The sequence below is a fragment of the Paramormyrops kingsleyae genome, chromosome 2 (assembly GCF_048594095.1).
Source record: "Paramormyrops kingsleyae isolate MSU_618 chromosome 2, PKINGS_0.4, whole genome shotgun sequence".
Classification (NCBI taxonomy): domain Eukaryota; kingdom Metazoa; phylum Chordata; class Actinopteri; order Osteoglossiformes; family Mormyridae; genus Paramormyrops; species Paramormyrops kingsleyae.
In genome coordinates this window covers 41,933,200-41,957,360 of record NC_132798.1, presented here as the reverse complement: position 1 = coordinate 41,957,360, position 24,161 = coordinate 41,933,200, and the positions used below count along the sequence as shown (strand labels likewise).

At 45.0% G+C, this 24,161-nt stretch overlaps 2 protein-coding genes across 7 annotated transcripts in view; both read left to right on the top strand.

The window, feature by feature from the left end:
- Positions 1-16,502, top strand: part of LOC111850556 (tetratricopeptide repeat protein 28-like) — a 240,536-nt gene extending 224,034 nt beyond the window's left edge. For 5 of the 6 annotated variants that reach the window (XM_072709145.1, XM_072709146.1, XM_072709148.1 and 2 more), the window contains 10 exons: positions 553-732; positions 1,292-1,806; positions 2,193-2,440; positions 3,322-3,446; positions 5,207-5,438; positions 7,445-7,521; positions 8,011-8,034; positions 9,127-9,256; positions 13,981-14,088; positions 14,192-16,502. In XM_072709145.1, coding sequence (XP_072565246.1) covers positions 553-732; positions 1,292-1,806; positions 2,193-2,440; positions 3,322-3,446; positions 5,207-5,438; positions 7,445-7,521; positions 8,011-8,034; positions 9,127-9,256; positions 13,981-14,088; positions 14,192-15,783 — 3,231 coding nt within the window. In that variant the 3' untranslated portion in view covers positions 15,784-16,502. The remainder of the gene's footprint in view (positions 1-552; positions 733-1,291; positions 1,807-2,192; positions 2,441-3,321; positions 3,447-5,206; positions 5,439-7,444; positions 7,522-8,010; positions 8,035-9,126; positions 9,257-13,980; positions 14,089-14,191) is intronic. The other variant, XM_072709147.1, reaches the window with a different exon arrangement.
- Positions 16,503-18,168: 1,666 nt separating this feature from the next.
- The window catches only part of LOC111850587 (phosphatidylinositol transfer protein beta isoform), a 39,994-nt gene continuing 34,001 nt past the window's right edge, over positions 18,169-24,161 (top strand). Inside the window, exon 1 of the mRNA XM_023824622.2 lies at positions 18,169-18,246. Coding sequence (XP_023680390.1) covers positions 18,227-18,246 — 20 coding nt within the window. The 5' untranslated portion in view covers positions 18,169-18,226. The remainder of the gene's footprint in view (positions 18,247-24,161) is intronic.

The window sequence follows — 24,161 nt, the reverse complement described above, 5'->3', positions numbered from 1 at the left end:
TCTTCTACAATGGAGGATGACGTAAAACGGGAACACAAGAACACAAATACGGTCAAGAACGCATCTCAACCCTGTTCCTGGTGTCCCCACCCCCCCCCCTCCACACTGCTTTCAACCTGCCACATTGGTCATTAGCCTATTAAGTATCATCTGAGCCTGATTAAGGTTGAAATGATATATATAATATTTGTTCATTCATTCATTCATTCTGGAGGGGGGTGCTGTCAACAGGATTGAAAACTTTAGCATGATGGTTTGTTGTGCTGAAATACATTACACTGATTTTTAGATAATCTTATTCAAACTGAATGTCACTTACACCATTCGCACTGAAATGCAACGTGAAATCTGGTTCCTTAACCACTATACCACCTACTGGCTTTTGTGGACGTTTTCCTTATTGATATGATGACGTGAATCTTTGATTTACAGTTTGGCTGGGTTTGCTCCATGATTTGCTGTTTTATTTTGCTGTGGATGAATCTTTTGTGCTGTGCAGTGATCTAGCCCCCCTTTGCTCTCCCCCCCCCCCCTCCCACACCCACACACCAGGGTCTGATGCACTCCAGTGGTCCAGTGGGTCGCCACAGGCAGCTGGTGTTGGTTCTGGAGGGCGAATTGTACCTCATCCCCTTTGCCCTACTCAAGGGCAGCTCCTCCAACGAGTATCTGTACGAGCGCTTTACTCTAATCGCCGTGCCCTCCATCCGCTCCCTGGGAGCCGCTGCCAAGGTCAGTACCCACCCTGCCACCTGCCACAGGTCCAGCTCAAGGCTCTTGGGCTACTGTGCCAGTCTTTAACCTCTGATCAATGACACGTTTAGTGGCAAGTCCAGCTGAAACCAGTACAGCCAGTGCAGAATCATCTCTGTTACTCAGCATTAGCTCTCAGCTCCTGGAAGTTCTCCCGGTAAACATTACTAGTCTTTCTGCCGGTGATCATGCAGTTGGCTAATTGTGCATAAAACTGTGCTTAAAATGGCCCGATGAAGTGTTCCGCTTAGATTTTTGCCTGCCTCATATTCACTGATAAAAATTAACAGCCTAATGCATTAGCTAGTGTATTAATACATAAGGAGCTGTAATTGATTAATACTCATGGATAAGGTGCAAGTGCTTGTATAATGTTTTAATTGTAGATTTATTAGCATTGTACTGTATTTTATGCTGGAAATAGCAGAAGTAATGGATTAGCTGTTAGGTAATATGTAATAGTGGAGGGGTTACTCCTTTATTATTGCTGGTTTGTTGATATAGTGGCTTATTATACAAACTGATGTCGTGTCCTCAGGCACACCTTCGGCGCCCGGCGCCGGCACACTGCGGCGGCGGCTCCATGGCCGCAGTGGTGGGCAATCCGCGTCTGCCCCCGCCCGTCATGGACCGCTGGCTGTGGGGGCCTATGCCCTCAGCTGAGGAGGAGGCCAACATGGTGGCAGAGCTGCTGGGCTGCCAGCCGCTTGCCGGCCCCGCCGCCACCAAAGAGCGTGTCATGGCCGCCCTGGGTCAGGCCGAGTGCGCGCACTTTGCCACACACATCTCCTGGAAGCTAGCCGCCCTGGTGCTCACTCCCACCCAGGAGGGGGCGGGACAGGGGTGTGGGCCCAGCCCCGGGGGAGCAGCCGGGACTGGAGGAGCCGGAAAGGGCAGCTTAGGGAGCAGCTATACCATCCCAGAGGGTCTGCGTGTGCTGGACGACAGCAGCGACGTGGAGAGCATCTGCGACAGCCCGCCCCTGCAGGAGTTCCTCCTCACCGCAGCCGACATCTTGGACCTCAGGCTGCCCGTCAAACTGGTCATGCTGGGGTGAGTGGCGGGTGGGGTGGATGATGTCAGAGCTGAGCCTATTCTGCTTCAGAGCTGCAGTTCCTGTACCATTTTGGGGAGAATTATGATCCTTAGCTGCCTGGGATAGAGTCCAGGCTCTCCACAATGAGGATAAGTGGCTGGAAGATGGATGGATGGATGGATGGATGGATGGATGGATAGTAGCAGGAAATTATAAAATACATTGCATGTTTACATAGCCACAGGCTCACAAGTCAACAAAGCACATAAGGTTGAATACCAAAGGTTCAACAGCCGTGCCCCTACTGCGATGTGAACAGATGAGCAGCTGTTTAGAAGCTCAGCTCCAACTACTGATCCTCTTCTCTTCTTTGATATTTTGCGTTTTTGCTCTTCACCTGTAGGTCGTATCAGGAGTCTAACAGCAAGGTGACGGCAGACGGCGTGGTGGGGCTTACGCGGGCCTTCCTGGCGGCGGGGGCTCAGTGCGTGCTGGTGTCACTGTGGCCCGTACCCGTGGCCGCCTCCAAGGTGTTTGTTCACGCCTTCTACTCTGCCCTGCTCAACGGCACCAAGGCCAGTGCTGCCCTGACCGAGGCCATGAAGGCCGTGCAGAGCAGCAAGCAGTTCTCCCACCCCTCAAACTGGGCAGGTCAGTACTCCAGCTAACCCCACCCTCAAACTGGGCAGGTCAGTACTCCAGCTAACCCCACCCTCGAACTGGGCAGGTCAGTACTCCAGCTAACCCCACCCTCAAACTGGGCAGGTCAGTACTCCAGCTAACCCCACCCTCAAACTGGGCAGGTCAGTACTCCAGCTAACCCCACCCTCTAAATGGGCAGGTCAGTACTCCAGCTAACCCCACCCTCTAAATGGGCAGGTCAGTACTCCAGCTAACCCCACCCTCTAAATGGGCAGGTCAGTACTCCAGCTAACCCCACCCTCTAAATGGGCAGGTCAGTACTCCAGCTAACCCCACCCTCAAACTGGGCAGGTCAGTACTCCAGCTAACCCCACCCTCTAAATGGGCAGGTCAGTACTCCAGCTAACCCCACCCTCTAAATGGGCAGGTCAGTACTCCAGCTAACCCCACCCTCAAACTGGGCAGGTCAGTACTCCAGCTAACCCCACCCTCTAAATGGGCAGGTCAGTACTCCAGCTAACCCCATCCTCAAACTGGGCAGGTCAGTACTCCAGCTAACCCCACCCTCTAAATGGGCAGGTCAGTACTCCAGCTAACCCCACCCTCAAACTGGGCAGGTCAGTACTCCTGCTAACCCCGCCCTCAAACTGGGCAGGTCATATTCCTTCCTGTCCCTGAAACTTCTGTACATACATTGTTCTCTTACCATGAATAATTACTTTCACTTTCTTAAACAGTACTCCTACAAATTGCTGTAAGCCGTTGATTCTATCAATATGTTTACAGTTTTCAGTACTGCGAGAAAGGTATAGTGTTTACCTTTGAAAGATCATCTGCTTAAGATGTTTAATTCAGAATGGCTCACCTGTCCGCCTTTCATTTCCGGTTAGGTTTCATGCTGATTGGCAGTGATGTCAAGCTGAACAGCCCCTCATCTTTGATTGGTCAGGCCTTGGCGGAGATCCTGCAGCACCCTGAGCGGGCCCGAGATGCCCTGCGGGTCCTTCTGCACCTGGTGAGTGATGGACACCTTCCCCGGACCCCTGTTCTTACAGCTTTCCTGGCAACTCTGCTTTCGGTGTGGTGTTAAACAGAATAGGAGTTTAAATGTTAGCTGAGATCTAATTGGACATCCTGTTTCTAATGCAGGATAGCTCATGGGTGACCTTTACACATGCACATGTACCAGCTATTCGGTGTTCCTGATTGGCTGGGAGCTGGGAGGGAGCAAAAATGTGGTGCCATCCAATGATGGCAGAGCGCGCGTCAATTAGCAGCACGAGCTGGTAGACTGGCTTGTTTTCGAGAAGACGAGACATTCAACATGGACCCAGAGCCAATACACATATACTGTATAGTTGTTTGTAATTATTACGAGCAATGACATCGGTAGAGGCGTAAGTCAGTATATCTACTATTCTTTTACAAAATGGCACACCCCAGACGTTGAGACAAACCATTGTGTGAGTACTTTTACTTAAAAAAATACTTTAAAGTAAATTTAAAAGTAAGTACTTGGTACTTTCACTTAATGTAGCACTTCTACTTTTACTTTAGTACATATTTTGCAGGATATTTGTACTTTTACTTAAGTACTAAGCTTCAGTTCTTCATCCACCACTGCGTAAAATCACAGAGCGTCGACAATGCATGCTGAGGCGCACAGTGTACAGAAGTCACCAACTATCTACAGAGTCAATAGCTACAGACCTGCAAATGTTGTGTGGCCTTCAGATTAGCTCAAGAACAGTGTGTAGAGAACTTCATGGAATGGGTTTCCATGGCTGAGCAGCTGCATCAAAGCCTTAAATGGAGGGGGGATTATGGTGTTGGGGTTGTTTTTCAGGGGTTGGGCTTGACCCCTTAGTTCCAGTGAAAGGACCTCTTAATGCTGCAGCATTCAAAGCCATTTTAGACAATTCCATGCTCCCAACTTTGTGGGAACAGTTTGGGGAGGCCCCTTCCTGTCCCAAAATGACTGCGCACCAGTGCACAAAGCATAGTCCATAGCGACATGGATGAGCGAGTCTGGTGTGGAGGAACTTGACTGGCCTGCACAGAGCCCTAACTTCAACCCGATAGAACACCTTTGGGATGAATTAGAGCAGAGACTGTGAGCCGGGCCTTCTCATCCAACATCAGTGCCTGACCTCATAAATGCTCTCCTGGAAGAATGGTCAAAAATTCCCTAAACCTTGTGGACAACCATCCCAGAAGAGTTATAGCTGCAAAGGGTGGCCCAACTCAATATTAAATCCTATGTGTAAATACTTTTGGCGATATAGTGTATATTCAACAAAATACTTTTTCTTATCTTTTTTTCTTGTCATGCCATCCGGATCTTTTTGTTGCATATATTCTTATGACCAAATCACTTTCTTTTTTTTTTTTTACTTTATCATTTTTTTCTGATTTTAAATCTGTTTTCAAGGCGGCGTTTGTATTGTGCTTCAGAAGCGGCTATTTGCATAACCAACTGACAAAGAAAGCATTTCAAGTCCCACCCCAAAGTACCGCAACTGGTTTGGCATTTTCGGTATTGGAACTTTTGGTACTGGTACTCGACCAAAGGAAAAGCAAAAGTACAGAAAGTACCGTACCAAAAGTACTCCATACTTAGTGCAGTGGAAAAGTGCCCTAAATTACTCTCCACAACTCCGTACTGGATGGGAAGATTGATGGATATTTTGCACTATGCGAATGGCCAGACCGACAGATGGAGTCTCTCTCTCGGTAACGGCCCTTTGTCGCTGCCCTGTCCCCCCTCCCTGGTAGGTGGAGAAGTCCCTGCAGCGCATCCAGAACGGCCAGCGCAACTCCATGTACACGTCGCAGCAGAGCGTGGAAAACAAGGTGGGCGGCGTGCCCGGCTGGCAGGCGCTGCTGACCGCCGTGGGCTTCCGGCTCGACTCGGCCGGCACCGGGCTCCCTGCTGCCGTGTTCTTCCCCACGGCTGACCCCGGGGACCGGCTGCAGCACTGCAGCACCACGCTGCAGTCCCTGCTGGGTAAGGAGGGAGCGGGGGAGCCTGTGGCACGGCCTGGCCTCGGCAGTCCTTATTGTTGCTCTTGTTTAATGAGTGAATGCAGCTGTACATCAGCATGATCCTCTTGGAGCTTGACATTACAATAATAGTATTTTTTCTTTATATAGCACTTTTAATACATGAAATGCAGCTTAATGTGCTTCACATATGGAAGCTGAATAAAATACGCAACTAATGTACAGGTCAAACATATTGTAGAAAAAGAAATAATAATAATAATAATAATAGATTACTGTTATATAGTGCCTTTCACAAACCCAAGGTCACTTTACAAGAAGGAGAATGGGAAAAAAAACATTTAAGCAGTTTATGAAGAGAAATGTTCAATAAACAGGAAGGTCTTTAAGTCAGATTTAAAAGTAAAACACGAAGAACAGTCACAGAAAGACTGAGGAAGAGATTTCCAAAGTCTGGGGGACAATGGCACTGAACGACCTGCCACCCATTGTGAGGTGCCTGGTGCAAGGGACAAGGAGCAGATTACAGCTAGATAACCAGAGAGAACGAGAGAGACAGTAAGGGGTCAGGAGGCCATGCAGTGCTTTGAAGGTGAGTAACAAGATTTTGAATTTGATACGAGACAGAACTGGTATCCAGTGTAGCTGTGAGAGAATGGGGGTGAGGAGAGCAGAGTGCTTGTTATGGGTGAGGAGTCCTGCAGCAGAATTCTGAATAAACTGAAGCTTTAGCAAAGATTCATCAAGAAGGCCAGTGAGAAGGGAATTACAATAGTCAATATGGGACATGATGAATGCATTAACCAGAGTCTGTGCATCATTACTAGTCAGCAATGGACAAAGGTGAGCATTAGTATGGACGTGGTAAAGTGTAATTTTGGTGAGGGACTTGATATGCTGAATGAAGTTCATCGATGGGTCTAGTAATACAGACACACCCTCAATACACACAGAGAAATCAGATGTTTTGGATAATAAAAATATGGGACCTACCACTAAAACTTCAATTTTGTTAGTGTTCAACTTGAGAAAGTTATCATCAAGTCAGAGGCGCATGCCATTGGTGTTTTGAGAGGGGATTCTATGGCCGATTGCAAACACATAAACTGAATATTATCTGGGTAGCAGAGAAAGTGAAAGCCATGACTACGAATGATCTCACCAAAGGGCAAGGTGTAAATTAAAAAGCGAAAGGGGTTAAGAACTGTCCCCTGAGGGACACCACTATTAACAAGAGGGGTAGAGGACTTGCATTGGCCTAGACTGACAAACTATTGAATATTTGTTAGATATGACCTTAATCTAAAAATAAAAGAAATAAGCAAATACATGTAGTAAAATGTTACAAAATAAGCAAAATAAAGAAATGAAACGAAGTACAATACACAAAATAAAAAAAATAAAACAGGATGAAAAGGCCAAAAAGATCCTATATAATATGGATAGATCAACAAAACAGTGAGGTTAAGAGAAGTAAATAACAGGTATTTCTCAATCACAAACTCAAATCCTGCCTCGTGGAGCTAGCTCCTGTAACAGACTTTCAGGATTTTTTTTCATGTTGTTTCATTAGCTGGAACAAAACAAAGAATTGTACTCAAGGAGACATGTTAGCAACCAGCTGCAGACAATCCAAGATTGATAGCTGGTTATTTGACAAAAAAGTCAGTTTGGCAAATGTGATTGTCATAGGACTTTATTATTATTATTATTATTTATAAGCAGGGATTGGCATAACTGGTACGCAAGTACGCATTCACTTTTAAAAGCAATATGTGCGGCAATCGATTAATGTAACAGTGCAAATACATATGTATTTTATGTGCATTTACGCCAATATGACAAGAAATTACTGTGCATTTTAACCTCTATATTGCAAATGAAGTACGAATTAGTGTATAAAGGTTAAAATGGACGATAATTTCTTGTCATATTGATGCAAATGGCATTACAGTAATAAACTGGGGGGCTGTGGTTTGTGATGGGGTGTACTGCTGCTCTTCCTCATAGGGCTGCCACCCCCTGCCCTCATGGCCCTCTGCAAGCTTGTCACGGCTTCTGAGACGGGAGAGCAGCTCATCAACAGGGTAGGCATGCAATGCTACGTCGTCACCGCAACCATGTGGTATAGACAGGGCTCCGTTCACAAGAAATGACTGATGCTTCATTTGGAGCACTGACTGTCCAGCTATTTACATTGCACAGCACAGTGAATCTTTTTAGGAGTTTCTGTGGAAGCAGTGATTTAAGAGTTGATTAAGTTTATTGCAGTTGTAGGAGTGCATATTACTGATCTAAGTGTAACACTGAAGTTCTAGTGTAAATGTGCAGCATATTGTTTCATTTTGTATTGTGAGCACGTGCACCGTGCTGTACTCTTTATATGGCTTGTACCATATTATCTCGTAATGCTTGATTGTTTGCTGGGAATGTTTCTGTGGTGCCCAGCATCAGTGCTTTGGCTCCTGGCTGGTTTTAAATGCACGTTTTCGTTGGACAACCACCCCCCCCCCCACCCCCCCGGCACGATACTAAGACCTTCTCTCTTTCTCCTCATTTTAACCTGCTGGCTGAAGGCTGTTAAAAACATGGTGGGAATGGTAAGTCTTCCACCCCAAAGTAACATCTCATTCCTGGCCATCATTGCTTACCGGTGCTGTCCCATGCCCCCCCGGAGTGGGCCCTCGGTGCTGAAACACCGACAGCCTCTTAGCAGATGGAAGAGATTACCTTCTGATGAAATGTGCCTTCAACAAAGGCCAGAACTAATACATAACCCCCCCACACACAGAGAAATTTGGGATGGGCCTAGTGCCGGGTTGGGGTCCATCCATCAGAGAAATTTCTCCCACCACTCCTCATCCCGGTGCGGTGTCCCGTGGTTAGACCCTGGTAATGAGCAGCTGAAAAACACAATCTCGAGAAAATAAGGATTAACCTCAATGTGAACCTTTCATTCACGGCTTATGGCCAAGTGCTTTTACCGGAGAGAATGTAAAATGTGATGGCACCAGACTCCCCCTGAATGAGACATACCTCTAAGGAAGGGAGCTGAGATAAACACCAGAGTTTTAGTCTGGGACATCCACTGGTTTTGCTTTGATTATATCAACATCCACTCAGCAATTTCATCCCCTTATACCTGGGAGAAGAAAAGTCTTTGAAAGAAGGTTGATGGGTAAAGCTTTTTAACTCTGAGGATGTTTTTTATATTTGTGGCTGTCATAGTCTAATAAATATCATAGTCAATAAGGCACAATTTTACTGATTGTATTGCTGTGGATTTTAATGGAGGAATTCAGCCTAAATAGATTTGAAGTAGCGACTTTCTAAGGAGGTGACTGCTCACATTTGGTCAGTTGCTTAGTGAAAATTACACAAAGTAGCTATTTATACAAATGGCTTTTTCAATGGAAGAATTTATATAAGGTCAACATTCAGTGGTAAGACAGCAGTACCTGTCATGGAACTTCACCCAATAACCTTCAGGTTCCTTGTAATTCACCACCATATCCATCACTAACCTTCCTGAGCATCACGGTCCATTTTGCAGAACTGACTCATCACGTTTGGCATGCGGGTTGAGCCTCAGCTCTGTGTGCTCTTGAAGTCCTCCATTGCCATGTACAAGTGACTGAACATGTGTACATGCTATGCTAAAGGCACCCCCTCTGGCTGTCTGTCTTCTGTAGCTCCACCAGGTTCTGGTCCAGCTGCAGACGGGTGAAAAGGAGCAGGACTTCTCACTGGCGCCCATTCAGGTGTCCATCAGCGTCCAGCTCTGGAGGCTACCTGGCTGCCACGAGTTTCTGGCTGCACTGGGTAAGTCAGCCTGTGAATGTGTGGTTCCTCCTGCTAGGATGTGGATGTGTAGTGTCTTGTGCTAGGATGTAGATGTGTGGTTCCCTGTCCAAAGATGTGGATGCGTGGTGTCTTGTGTGGGGATTAGGATATACGGTTCCCCCTCCCAGGATGTGGATTTGTGGTTCACCCTCCCAGGATGTGGATGCGTTGTATCTTGTGCTAGGATGTGGGTATGCGGTTCCTTCTCCCAGGATGCGGATGTTTGTTTCCCTGTCCCAGGTTGTGTATGTGTAGTGTATTGTGCTGGGATGTGAATGTGGTTCACCCTCCCAAGAAGTGGCTGTGTGGCTCCCCCTCCCAGGATGTGTGGTTCCCTGTGTCAGGATGTGGATGTATGGTGTGTTGTGCTGAGGATGTATGGTCCGCCCTCCCGGGATGTGGGGTTGCCCCTCCTAGGATGTGTGGTTCCCTGTGTCACGATGTGGATGTGTTGTGCTGGGAAGTGGATGCGTGGTCCCCCCTCCTAGGATGTGTGGTTCCCTGTGTCAGGATGTGGATGTGTGGTTTCCTTTCACATGATGTGGATGTGTGATGTCTTGTACTGGGAAGTGGATGTGTGGTGTGTTGTGCTGGGAAGTGGATGTGTGGTATCTAGTGCTGGGATGAGGATGTGTGGTTCCCTGTGTCAGGATGTGTGGTTCCCAGTACCAGGATGTGGATGAGTGGTGTCTTGTGCTGGAGACTAAGGGGGGATATGATTCAGGTCTATAAGATTCAAACGGGTCTGGATGCTGTTCAGCCAAATGACTATTTCAATATTAGTCTAAATACTAGAACTCGTGGCCAGTTAGAGTATAGAATAGTGTAGTTAGAGTATGGAATAGTCTTCCTGCTAGTGTAGTGGAAGCTAAAACCCTGGGTTCCTTTAAATCAGAGCTAGATAAGATTTTAACAACTCTGAGCTATTAGTTAAGTTCTCCCCAAACGAGCTTGATGGGCCGAATGGCCTCCTCTCATTTGTAAATTTCTTATGTTCTTATGTGTGATGTCTTGTACTGGGATGTGTATGTGTGGTTCCCTGTCCCAGGACGTGGATGTGTGGTTCCCTGTCCCAAGATGTGGATGTGTGGTTCCCTGTGTCAGAATGTGTGATTCCCCATCCCAGGATGTGGATGTGTGGGTCCCTGTCCCAGGATGTGGATGTGTGGGTCCCTGTCCCAGGATGTGGATGTGTGGTTCCATGTCCCATTTTTAAGTGACACCCATTAAGGGTGTCACTTAAAAATAAAAGTCTGAAATACACATCTCTCACCACTAGATATATTCTGTTGGTGATAAAATGGACCCAGAAAAATTTTTAACTTAAAAGTATTAACATTTACAGGTAGCCCAAGGCCTCTGAATTTTTGTATTGTAGCCTTAATTACACCTTAATGACCACACTTTCACAGGTACCTATCTCGCTAATCTCAGTAACCACACCAATCTTTTACTTATTTATATTTCTGATAGTGATCTTTTAGCTTTTTTTTGAAAGCAGAAACAAAACAGTCAGTCATCTTGTTTTCTGCTGGTGTTTAATTGCTCTTTTTTACCAGCTATTCAGTTTGCAGTGTAGTTTCGAGCATAGTAACTTCAGAGATAATCAATCTGCTGTTTATTCACCTTCAATCAAAAGATAAGGTAATATATGCATTGCAATATATTAAATGCATTGTTTTCATGTGTTTATATTGCATTATTGCAACAAGTAAGTAGCCTGTTTTACTACAGGGCTATGGGCTAAGACACAAAAAAACAAGTTCAATAAGCTGGAGAATGGAGAGAGGAACTTTATGTGTCCTAGTTTTCATCAGTCTTATCTGTAATTTCTAAATTTAAAATGTTAGATTTTCAATATTCAGCCCCTTCAGCCTTTTCCGTTCCTCTCAATGACCTACAACTGATGAACAGTCTCCTTCAATATTCATCCATCCACAAAGCTATCTCAACAGCCACAGCCAAGAAACTGTCTTCCCATCTCTGGTATCTATCCCAATAACTTGTGGGTTTGTCTCTGTTTGATGACCGAGTCTTCTCCTCAACAAAGAGACTTGTGGTTGCAGCAATGCAGAAGAAAGGCACAGACAAACCACCAAAGTGAGCAGAAATTGATCTGAAGGATTTCTAGTCCTTCACTCTGGATCAGTTTGTAACCAGCAACTCCATGAATCTGTTTCATTGCCTCAACTTGCCAGCTGACTTCCTGACCACTGATCCAGATACCTGGGCATCACAGGAAGGATACATTGGTGCAAAACGTTGCCTATCGACCCTCAAAGCTGTCAATGATACTGCAGAGAGGGGAGTGGCACTGATCTAGGAATACAAGAAGACACTCACTATGGATGAAGATGACCTGCAGTTTCTCTTGCAGGTTGTTTCTGATCATCGTCAGCTACATCCTACTACAAGGAAGACCGAATTTTAGCGACTGTGACACCACAGAACTGTGTATTAAAACAGAGTTTGTAGGTTGACTATAAGAATCACATTTAACTATGTGTTAGTGCAGTACACTGTACAATTTATTGCAAATAAACCATTATTACATGTTCTATCTATGTTCTTGAGCATAAACAAATTGTCTAATTGGTAAATATGCTGTGTATAACATCATCTATTTTGTGATATTAGATTAGATTAGATTCAACTTTATTGTCATTACACGTATAAATACAGGGCAACGAAATACAGTTTAGCATCTAATCAGAAGTGCAGAGAGTAGCAAGTGCAATATGTGCAGTATGTACAATTTGTACAGTTAGAGTATGTACAGAGGTGGGAATAGTTATGTACAGTTTATCTACAAATAAGTTAAGTGAGCAGATGACAGTGTAGATGATGGGGATAAATTAGCATAATATACAGAAGTTTGGTAGATATACAGATATAAACTAAAATGTAGATGGGCGACCTGTAAACCTTACACAATTATGAAATATTTTGGCACACATTAACTTTTGACCACATGGAACAAATTTGGAGGGTGAGAGTAAAGAATTTATGATTTTTTTCCCCCCACATAGTACCTAAGTGACACACTAATGTCCCAGGATGTGGATGAGTAGTGTCTTGTGCTAGGGTGTGGATGTGTGGTGTCTTGTACTGGGATGTGTATGTGTGGTTCCCTGTCCCAGAATGTGGATGTGTGATGTCTTGTCCTGGGATGTGTATGTGTGGTTCCCTGTCCCAGAATGTGGATGTGTGATGTCTTGTCCTGGGATGTGTATGTGTGGTTCCCTGTCCCAGAATGTGGATGTGTGGTGTCTTGTACTGGGATGTGTGATGTCTTGTCCTGGGATATGTATGTGTGGTTCCCTATCCGAAGATGTTGATGTGTGGTTTCCCCTCTTGATATGTGAATATATGGTTCCCCATCCCAGCATGTGGATGTGTGATGCCCTGCCCCAGGATGTGGATGTGTGGTGTCTTGTGTTGGGATGTGTGATTCCCGCCCCCATGATGTGGATGTGTGGTTCCCCCTCCTGGGATGTGGATATGTGATGCCCTGTGCTGGACCATCAGACACCCAAAGTAATACACAGGAACAAATGCAGTACAGACGCTCCTCTACTTACGAATGAAATACGTTCCGAACGTAACTTGAAAGTCGTTATCTTAAGGGTATACACAAGTACAAAGAATTAGGATGCTGGGAGTACGCACACTACACTGCTGCGCGACGGGAGTAGCGGCCAGAAGTCATACTACCTGGAATTGGCGGGCAGAAAAAAAAATTGATGTGGACAGGAAATGGGAGCCCAATGAAAACAATTTTTACATACAGGCCTCTTCGTTCGTATGTCTGAAAGTTCGTAAGTTGAAAGTTCATAAGTAGAGGAGCGTCTGTATATAAAAACATACAATTCCGTGCAAAGGTCTGAGATAATCAAAGCAATGTATCTAGGCAGAAAGTGTATATTTCCTCTGAAAGAAATAACATTAGAATATATGCAAATGAACAATAACATAATAGAAATAGCAAGAAACCCTTCTCCAAAAATTATTGATATTTTGTTGGATGGCTAGATGAACACTGCATAGGTTTCCAAACCTCTCCTGCGGGGAACCTCAACCATTGCATGAATTTGTTCAATTTCACTAGCAGCTCACTTAATTATTTGAATAAGTATTGATTAGCTGAACATAGTGTGCTAATGGTCAGGTCAGCAAATGCATTGGGGCGTATTGGATGGTCACTGCAAATGCTGTGGTAAAAGGTAACACACTTTGAGAGGCCAAATATCACCAGCAGATCATTTAAAAACAACTTTCTTATGTTAATGCACCTAAGACTTTTACGCAATGCTGTATATAAACCGACTAAATGAATATTGGGATGCTTTTCCAGCTGTCCTGAAGGAGGTCCCACATATATGCTGAGCTCTCATTGGCTGCTTTTCCTTCACTCTCTAGTCAAACTCCTCTAAAATCATTTCTGCTGTGCTTAGGTCACATGACCTGGTCATGTGATGACTCTTTCTGTCTGCTTTGTAGGTGGCTTGGTGTGTTCTTTTGAGTGGTATTGTAGATATGACAGGTGTCTAAATTAGTGACCCTAAATTTCCCTCCCTGTGTGACTGTGTGTGTCTGTGTGTGCTCCCTGTCTGGGTGAGCAGTCATTGAAAATGCAGAATTTGCACAAAACGTAGACCCATGTGCACAGCTTCCTGTTCAATGCCCACCCATCTGTGTGCCAGGGTTTGACCTGTGCGAGGTGGGCCAAGAGGAGGTGGTCCTGAGGACCGGGAAGCAGGCGAACTGGCGCACACTGCACTTCGCGCTGCAGTCTCTGCTGGCGCTCTTCGGTACGTTCCTCAAATTGCCCATCCGACGCCCCCCAGTAAGGGTAGCTGGGCTCTCCTGCCTCTCTATAAGCCCCAAGTACTAACATCTCTCTCTCTGTCTCAGACTCCACAGAGCTGCCGAAACGCCTCAGCCTGGACAGCTCATCCTCCCTGGAATCGCTGGCCTCGGCCCAGTCCGTGTCGAACCCGCTGCCCCTAGGCTACCCCCACCCACCCTTCTCTCCTCCGTGCCCCGATAGCCTGGCATCAGATGCCATCTCCGTGTACAGCCTGAGCTCCGTAGCCTCGTCCTTGAGCTTTGTGTCCAAACCAGAGTGCGGTGGCGATTTTCAGGGCCAGCGTGCACGGCAGATGGAGCAGGAGCGCCTTCGCGGCGGGGCAGGGCTTTTCTCAGGACGCCACGGGAGTGTCCCAAGGAGCCGGTCCTCGCCACACGGGGCGGCAGGTGGCCGCAAGGAGGAGGAGGAGTATCAGGGGTACTCCATCATCAGCAGTGAGCCACTGGGCAGCCATTGTGACTCTCTGCCTCTGCCACGGAGGAAGGCACATAGGGGGGGTGTGGCCGGTGACGGCGTGGGGCGGGGCTATGGGGCATCTGTCTCTACACGGGGTAGTGTCAGCACACCCACGTCTCCCGTCAAAGCGGGCCCTGTAGCCAGCCCGAGCCCCCCGGCCCGAAAGGCAGGCAAAGCCAGCAGCTCGGACACGGGCGAGTCGGACCAGTCCAGCACCGAGACCGACAGCACCGTCAAATCGCAGGAGGACAGGGTGGTGGCGGCACCCCCACTGGACCCCCAGGAACTGGCTGAGAAGATCCTGGAGGAGACACAGTGCCACCTGCGGGCGGTGGAGAGCTTGCAGAGGGGTGGGGCTGGCAGCACGGTGGGCGGGGCCTCCACTCCAACCGGAGGTTCCGCCTTCCGCTTATCAGAGACCAGCGCCTTCAGCCGGCCCCAAAGCAGCAACAGCACCAAGACCAACTCCTCACCCCTGCCCACCCGCCCCAAGCCGCCCTCCCGATCGTCCTCCCTGCAGAAGGTCAGCTCCGGCTACAGCAGCCCAGCCAACTCGGACACCTCCCTGAAGGAAGCCGGCCAGCCATCCCCCACCTCGGACAGCCACTCCCAGGTCAAGCTCAAGTACCCCAGCTCGCCCTACAGCGGACACATCTCGCGCTCCCCCAGCAACGTGTCCCCCAGCTCGGGCCACCAGTCTCCTGCTGGCAGCGCCCCCTCCCCCGCTCTTTCCTACTCCTCCACAGGCTCTACGCGCTCCAGCCCGGCCAATGCCCCCGACCTGGACCGGCTGAAGAGGGCAGCCATCGATGAGAAGGTCCAGGCCATCCACAACCTAAAGACGTTCTGGGCCAGTGCTGGCCAGCAGTCAGGGCAGCAGCACTCTGGTCCCATGCGGGTCCTCCGGGGAGGATCTGGAGTCACAGGCACTGCCAAGAGGGACGTGCTGAACCTCCTGAACCTCTCCCCACGCCATGATGGTGATAGCCCAGAGCTACGCTCATTTGATGCTCGCTCTAGGAACCCACCCAATGGCCATCACCAAAATGCCAGGAAAGCCACCCCCTCTCCCACCACCTCTACCAGCAGCAGTCCTGGTGCACGCCCTGTCAGACTTCCTGCCGGGAACGGCTATAAATTCCTGTCACCCGGCCGTTTCTTCCCCTCCTCCAAATGCTGAGACCGGGAGTCTTCCACTTTGGTGTTATCACCCATTGGCTGTTCTGTCCATGGGGGTGAGTTTGGCGCTTCCTGGACGTCCTGATTGGTCGAGATGATGTAGCGCGCTTGCAGAGCATGATGTGCTTGGGTGGGACTTGTTTAAGGTTGGAAACCTCAGGAGCATCTTCTCCCAATACCCAGCAACACTGTAAACAGCAAAAACAATGACTCTGTGACCTGACACTGTGCGTGTCAGAAAGACTTAAACACCAAGCAGTATTTCCTCAACAAAAAAAAAAGTGTACTGTTTGTGTAAGCCAAGGCGACAGAGCTGTGATTGGTCTGCTTCATTTTATTTTAATTATTGTTATTATTATTAATATTATTATTGATTGTTATTGTTATTATAATTATTATGTTTTGTAAATTAAATCCAGTGTTTCACAATCAGTATTAAACATTTTATATTATTAAAAGCGAACAAAACTGTACCATGTAAAAAGAGAAGGTTAAAAAAAGATATTTTTATTGAAACAGCAAAAATAGGCATTTGGCCTGATTTCTTTGTGAGTTTGAGTGTCTATATAAAAAGCATGGGTTATCTTCTGTTTGATGTTAAGTACAAGGTATGACTTTTTAAACACACAATTTTGAACACATGGGAAATACAAAAAACAGGCCTTCCTCTCTTAGTCATTTATCAGTAAATTTGTTTCAATAAAATTACGTTTGCTCTCGCACCTGATTATGTTCTTCTATTATTACTACTAGTATTTCTTCATTATTTGAAAAATTAGTTTGGTAGAGGTTTAATCCTAATGTAGTAATGTTTTTGAGTAATTAGAGCAAAAATCATTGATGGTAGAAAACTGTATTTGAAGAATAGAATATAAAAAATCTATATAAATTCAGATTAATGCTAAATTACTCGCAATACACTTTTATTATGTAACATTCACAACAAATAAGCCTTAAATTATACAAACACAATAACGTCATATAAAACTTAGTTATATACGCGTTTACCCGCTTTTTAAAAATTCAAATCATACCTTATCATGTGGGTTTTAGGGCTAGTAACAATGTTATAATTTTTCCACACATTTACAGATCTTACCTGTCTATTATTTAAAACTGTTAAATCATTCTATCTGATAATATGCCAGTGTCCACCAATAGAGATTCCAAACCCTGGATCGCTGTGGCGTAGGGCTTCCATCCGTATTGACCCAGGAAAATTAGCGATTTGTCTCATATTTCTGCGCCCCCGTCGCTTGCCAAATGTTACCATGGGACCCTGCCCCTCAAATATCGTTTTACCGCTGAGTGAAATCTTTTACGATCGTTGGCTTTGGTCGTTTCTAGGAGGGTTCAAACCCATGATTTTACCACGTGGCTACGTCCCTGTTACAAAACAAGCCAGGGATCCACGCCCATGTCCGGAAGGTCATGGATTCAAATCCCGTGGATGGCAGAAAAGTTATATCACTGTTGCTGATCCTTGTACTCCCCTCTGGACAAAAGCGTATACTAATTAAATAAATGTTGAGCTTGCTGTTCTACGCTTGGGCGAGGTTTTTTAACTTGAATCACTCCTGTGACACGTATACATGAATCGTGAATAATCGTGTCGGACAAAAAGCATCAGCTATTACTAATTAGAGAACAGTGGCCTGTACAACGAAGCGGGGTTACTGGTTTATCGGGGTAACTTGTCGGATTTAAGGTACCACTTCATATTCGTTCACTTACATTTTGCCCAGACTACCTTAAATCCGACAACATACCCCGATAAGCCAGAAACCCCGCTTCGTAGTACAGGCCACAGGTATGCTTTGGTGTTCCTGCTTTTTCCCTCATTAGGCGGAGCCCCATAAACTTAGGTGGCCGAAAACAGCACTTTTTTCCCCAATTCACAATGACGTGCACCGCTAACATTTCATTGCACCACAAAGGGATCTTAACATTAAAAGAATATCATATTTATATAAAGGCTGCATTTTCATTTTGTAATTTAGTTTATATACATTTTAACTTTAAAGTTTTTAAAGATTTCAAGTTCTCAGTACAAAAAATTGATGCCGAAAAAAGCTTCAAAGATTATTAGAAGTTTGAAACATCTTTGAAAACTGTTCAGCGAGTTCCGTTGGTTTAATACAGTCATACATTTCAGAATCCTAAATCGGTTGTTTCTTGGAGCGTCTGTTAAAGTTCAGTAAAGTATCGGGTAAAAGCAGCGCAAAACTCCCTTAAAACTTTAAGTTCCGTTACCGGCTGGTTGTGGATGGACGATGAGTTACGCTTCCATCCGTGAGCCAGACAGACAAAGCTGCGAGCCAATAATTTGCGTGAAGTGCCACAAGCTCGACCAATTGTACGCATCTATAGGCGGGACCGGGCCAGTTGTTGATAACCGCGTGTGACATCAGCGTGCGCGCGCAGTCGCAGCCCGCGAGCAGAAAATGGTGCTCATCAAGGAATAGTAAGTACGACCGGATTCAGTTTGTTCGGCGGTGTTTCGGACAATCCGCTCGGCTGCTCCTAGCCACATTCAAAGCCGAGGGAGCCTAGAGCAGTCCTGCGTTGCTATTTTCGTCGCAGAAGCGGGTGTTTTCGGCGCGACGCGGGTGTTTTTCGCTAAGACGCTGATAAGGTGTGCGGTGCCGGCTCATCTCAGGTACGGCCTAGCTTCCGCTGGTCTGGGTCGCGTCGGACCCGCAGATGAGGCGGGTCGGTGCTTACCTGCCAGGTTCCGCCCTCACGCCTCGCTTCGGGAGACGTTTGCAGGATCTCGCCTTTGCTTGTGGCTACCTGTAGCCGTCATTCTGTTTTGTTCGCCCAGCTGTGTGTAACTGGCGAGCTTTTTGGTTAATTACTAGACCGTCAGGTATCGGTACCCAGGATCTGTTTTCCTAGTAATGCGAGACTGCTTTACTGTCAATCTACTGAGGCGGTGAGCTTTTCTGAGGCTGTTAAACTTAGTGAACTTTTTTTTTTTTTACAGTTTACTAGTGTGTTTAGTAATACTGTCAGTGCCCGTCGGTGATGTGGAGCACTGATATGATCTGGATCACTCACTGGACTGAATTTGACTAGTTTGCACACGCACACACACCCATACCTACTGGACTTGTCCGTGGAAGCGCATTCATGCACACCCTAACACCTCACAGTCGCCGCCATGATGCTGTCTACCTCAGTGCAATAATAATTGTTGTGCAATATTCTTACGCTCTTTATCACATTGAGCATCTAGCCGGTGTAATAATTGTGGTGCAGTACTCATGCACTTTACTCAACTGTACATACCCCTGTTACCACTGTACCACTGTACCACTTTCTGTCATTGCATCTGTCACTTGCACCTTAACCACAAGGCACTTTAATCAGTATTACTCATACTGTGAACATTCTTTGGACTTATATTTTTTCTTACTCAAACTTTACCTACTTTTTATATTTATTTTATTATTACATTACACTATATTTTATTTTATATTTCATTTTTATTTGATTCTACCATTTATATTTTATTCTATTATTTTAAATTACCTACTTTATTTTAGTTAATTACTAGACTTAGTTTTTTCTCTTCCCTAATGTTGCTTTTCTTTGCATCTGCTGGTTTCTTTGCTTCAACGCAATCTCGCTGTACTTGTATAGTGACAATAAAGACATCTATCTATCTATCTATCTATCTATCTATCTATCTATCAATCATGTCTAACCTTAGTTAATGTAGAGTACAGGCAGGGCTGCTGTCACTTACGCTTTCAGTTCTCACGAAAATGTCTTACGGCAAATTTATATTCCAGTATAAACCTAAAATTAGCTACATCGAAAGCATTGGGGTAGTTTGCAACCCTTACAGACTATTTTCAAGGTAATAAAACTGTTACATACGTGTACAGACCTGTCTCGAATTGAAAATTTCACGCTAGCCAGCTGACCAAAGTTGGCAACCCTGTAACAGGTTGTTAGGCGACTAATCCTAATTCTAACACTGACAGCTTCTCCCATAATCTGTAAACTTTAATTGGAAACTGCTGCACCTTAGTGTTAAGCACTGAACTGGAAAGAAGAACGGTTATTGTGGCCTCCTCTGAAACACTTGAGCACAATATGTATTTAAGTATTTTGTTTGTTTGATGTTCACTGAAACCAGCCCAGCAGCGGTGTTCCTGGGTAGCTGCCACCCATGCCAAAATACGGAAGGGATTTTCTTTGGTGTTAACATAATTCACTAAACCAGGTAAAAAGTTTGTCAGACTGACTTATGCTGTTATTGAGTACAGTGGTGTCTTTCAAAGGTGTCAGGCCCTGCTTTTGGTGTCCCTTAATGTGAAATTACCGAAGGATTCACACACACGTAAGATTTTATCTGGCCACAATGAAAGTACAAGTTAGATCCTGAAAGTTCAACTTTTAGCAGATAAAAATGGCACATTTAATTTTTTTTTTACTTTTAATTGAAAACAAACCTTCAGAGTCTTGGTTTTGGTGAAAGCACTTTTTCCAGTGATTAAGTCCTAAGGTCTTTGTGGTTAAATCTCTCCCAGCTTTCAGTGACTGGCTTGTGTGTTTTTTGCCTGTGTTTCTTGGCAGGTTTGATTGAATCTCCCTCTTTCCTTGGAATCACTTCAGGACAGTCATTGTTCAGTTTCTAAACAGAACTAAGACATTCTCTGGGTCGCTCAGAGATGCTCAGCCTTTCACACTTCAGCCACTCCTTGTCCACCCCTTTTTTTTCTCCCATTATGTCTCCCATTATGAACCACATTGGTGGGGTCTGATGGTACCGCCCCCCCTCCTCAAAGTCTGATATCAGTGTCACTGTCGGCCATGTGAGGCTCTGTTTTGGTTATCTGTCATATGTAATGTGTCAAATTTAGGCCAAAAAGTTACAGCTTTTGCTACATAATGTCCCTGTGTTGTGTGGGTTTCCTCCCAGTGACATGCAGTTATATTAAATGGTTTCTCTAAGTTACCTGGATCGAGTGAGTTTGTACGTGCCCTTCCATGGCCAGGCATCCTATCCAGGTTGTAACCCTAACATATGACCCTACGGTTCCCTTTGCCTGTTGTCCCCAGCCTCAGGCACCGAGCAGTGCTGGCTTGACCATCCTCTTGATCGTAGTCCTTCAAGCTGTAGGAACAACCTAGTGCCGGCAGTGTATGGGTGAGGTGGTGTACTTTCCTTTTATGGCTGAGTGGGTAAAACTCCGAGCGATAATGAGACTTTTTGCTTTATTCTTTGCTTGCTTGTTCTCAGCTTGTTTCATTTTTGCATCAAATTTGCAAACTGAATGCAATTGATGTTGTGAAATTGAGATGGTGTTTGCCTGGAAAGGCAGTAGCTAATGAGTCATTTTGCATGAATTTTATTTCTTTACATCCCTGACCTCTTCAATATTTTTTTGTGTCAGTTGTAGTTGTATAAATAATGTTAATCCCTTAATTTTGTTATAACTGCAATCAGGTTTTTTTCTGATTTCTGTTCCCAGTCTTCATTTTAATTAAAAGGAACATCTTCAGTTTATTTTTCTAAGAAACAATGAAGGAAGTGAACCAAAGGGCTATTTTAATACTATTTTAGTTTCAGTTGTTTGTGTGTGCATATACGCATGTGGGGCATGTAAAACCTTGCCTTGAGTTGAAAAATTTTACAGAAAACACTGATGCTGTCTGTTTTCTTTTATTCTGGAATCTACGGATGGGCAGTATGACTAAAATATTATCATGATATTCTTGGATAGTGGATCGTGATCCACAATATAGTAGATTTTAATTAGAGATTCACAGACTCGATGTCCGGATCACTATCAGCGCTGAACCAGACCTATTTGACGGATCAAGTATTGGCCATACGTGACCGATCCACATCTGTAAAAAGACAGCTTCTAGTTCGTGTTAAATCTATTTGCATAATCAATCACACGACAGTTCTATCGTATTTTAGTTTTTTTTTTTTTTTTTTTTGCGACGTTCAACTGAACGCTAATGCTGTCACTCATTTTTTTGCCACTCAGTGTGCGTGAGCACGTTGACTTCCGCCTGCTGTGATGTCATGTGCATACCCTTTGCAGCAGGAGGAGCTGTCTGGAAGTATTTAACGTTTTTAACAACTAGCAGCACAGCGATTTGCAATATTTGTAAAAACAGAGTTTTGAGAGGTGGGAGTATCGTTTAGTGGAAAATCCCACTAAACAAAGCACATGTAATTGACAACGCGATTAATATGAAAAAAGGAATGGATGATTTGAAAGTCACTGGCTTGGGCTGTTTTGGACCTTCGCTACAGCTTGTGATACACAAGGGGTTGCAGTCACAGTGAAGTATTCGCCACTTGCGTGTCCTCGCTTAAGTTACTTAAATTTAACTGCAAAATGCATCAAAAACTCTTAAAACAGGATGAACTGAACGAGGTGGAACAATGTATTATGTACACTCACCTAAATGACTATTAGGAACACCTGTTCAATTTCTCATTAATGCAATTATCTAATCAACCAATCACATGGCAGTTGCTTCAATGCATTTAGGGGTGTGGTCCTGGTCAAGACAATCTCCTGAACTCCAAACTGAATGTCAGAATGGGAAAGAAAGGTGATTTAAGCAATTTTGAGTGTGGCATGGTTGTTGGTGCCAGACGGGCCGGTCTGAGTATTTCACAATCTGCTCAGTTACTGGGATTTTCACGCACAACCATTTCTAGGGTTTACAGAGAATGGTGTGCAAAGGGAAAAACATCCAGTATGCGGCAGTCCTGTGGGTGAAAATGCCTTGTTGATGCTAGAGGTCAGAGGAGAATGGGCCGACTGATTCAAGCTGATAGAAGAGCAACTTTGACTGAAATAACCACTCGTTACAACCGAGGTATGCAGCAAAGCATTTGTGAAGCCACAACATGCACAACCTTGAGGCGGATGGGCTACAACAGCAGAAGTTCCCCACCGGGTACCACTCATCTCCACTACAAATAGGAAAAAGAGGCTACAATTTGCACCAGCTCACCAAAATTGGACAGTTGAAGACTGGAAAAATGTTGCCTGGTCTGATGCGTCTCAATTTCTGTTGAGACATTCAAATGGTAGAGTCAGAATTTGGCATAAACAGAATGAGAACATGGATCCATCATGCCTTGTTACCACTGTGCAGGCTGCTGGTGGTGGTGTAATGGTGTGGGGGATGTTTTCTTGGCACACTTTAGGCCCCTTAGTGCCAATTGGGCATCGTTTAAATGCCACGGCCTACCTGAGCATTGTTTCTGACCATGTCCATCCCTTTATGACCACCATGTACCCATCCTCTGATGGCTACTTCCAGCAGGTTAATGCACCATGACACAAAGCTCGAATCATTTCAAATTGTTTTCTTGAACATGACAATGAGTTCACTGTACTAAAATGGCCCCCACAGTCACCAGATCTCAACCCAATAGAGCATCTTTGGGATGTGGTGGAACAGGCTTCGTGCCCTGGATGTGCATCCCACAAATCTCCATCAACTGCAAGATGCTATCCTATCAATATGGGCCAACATTTCTAAAGAATGCTTTCAGCACCTTGTTGAATCAATGCCACGTAGAATTAAGGCAGTTCTGAAGGCGAAAGGGGGTCAAACACCTTATTAGTATGGTGTTCTTAATAATCCTTTAGGTGAGTGTATATGGATCGGGCCATCTCTATGTATATGTTTTTTGTATGCAAATCAAACAAACTGGAATTTATCTAGTAAATTTAATTGAGCATTTAACCACTTAACCTGCAATTTTTCCTTGGACAAGAAAAACTAAATTATTTTTGTATTTAAAATATATGAAAGGAATGGACGGATTATAGAAACGGTGCTTTTTATTATGTTTTTTAATACTGAAGTTTCTAAAGTTTAGAGTACAAATGAACATTTATCACCTCAGTCAATAACTGTGCACTTCTTAAATCGGTTCACAGCATGTACAAATAATCCAAAATACAGCTGGTTGTGTTGCCACGTGTTGTGTGAAACATATCTCTGAGTTTTATGACGGCACATATTTGTAATGTGCTATTTACCTGACTATATTGCTTTGATCAAAAGTGTCCACTAAATAAATGTAAATGTAGTGCTGAATTGAGATTTCTTGAGAACTCTGAAATGCTTATTGTGGATCCACTGGCAACCTGTCACAATAAATTATCGCCCTACTGACCACCAGTATTGGAACCTAAATTAACTTAAGTGAAATTGTTTGCAGATTCTGGATTTTGCCCAGTATCTTAGCCTCCTGTCAGGCTGTGCTGGTCCTTCCCCTCCCAGCTCTCTGCCCCTTCTCCTCCCCACCACACTTTGTTCCAGCTTCACTAGGCAGGTGCTAGCTGCCATGCTGCTCACTGTCTGGTCTCCATCGTTGCCAGG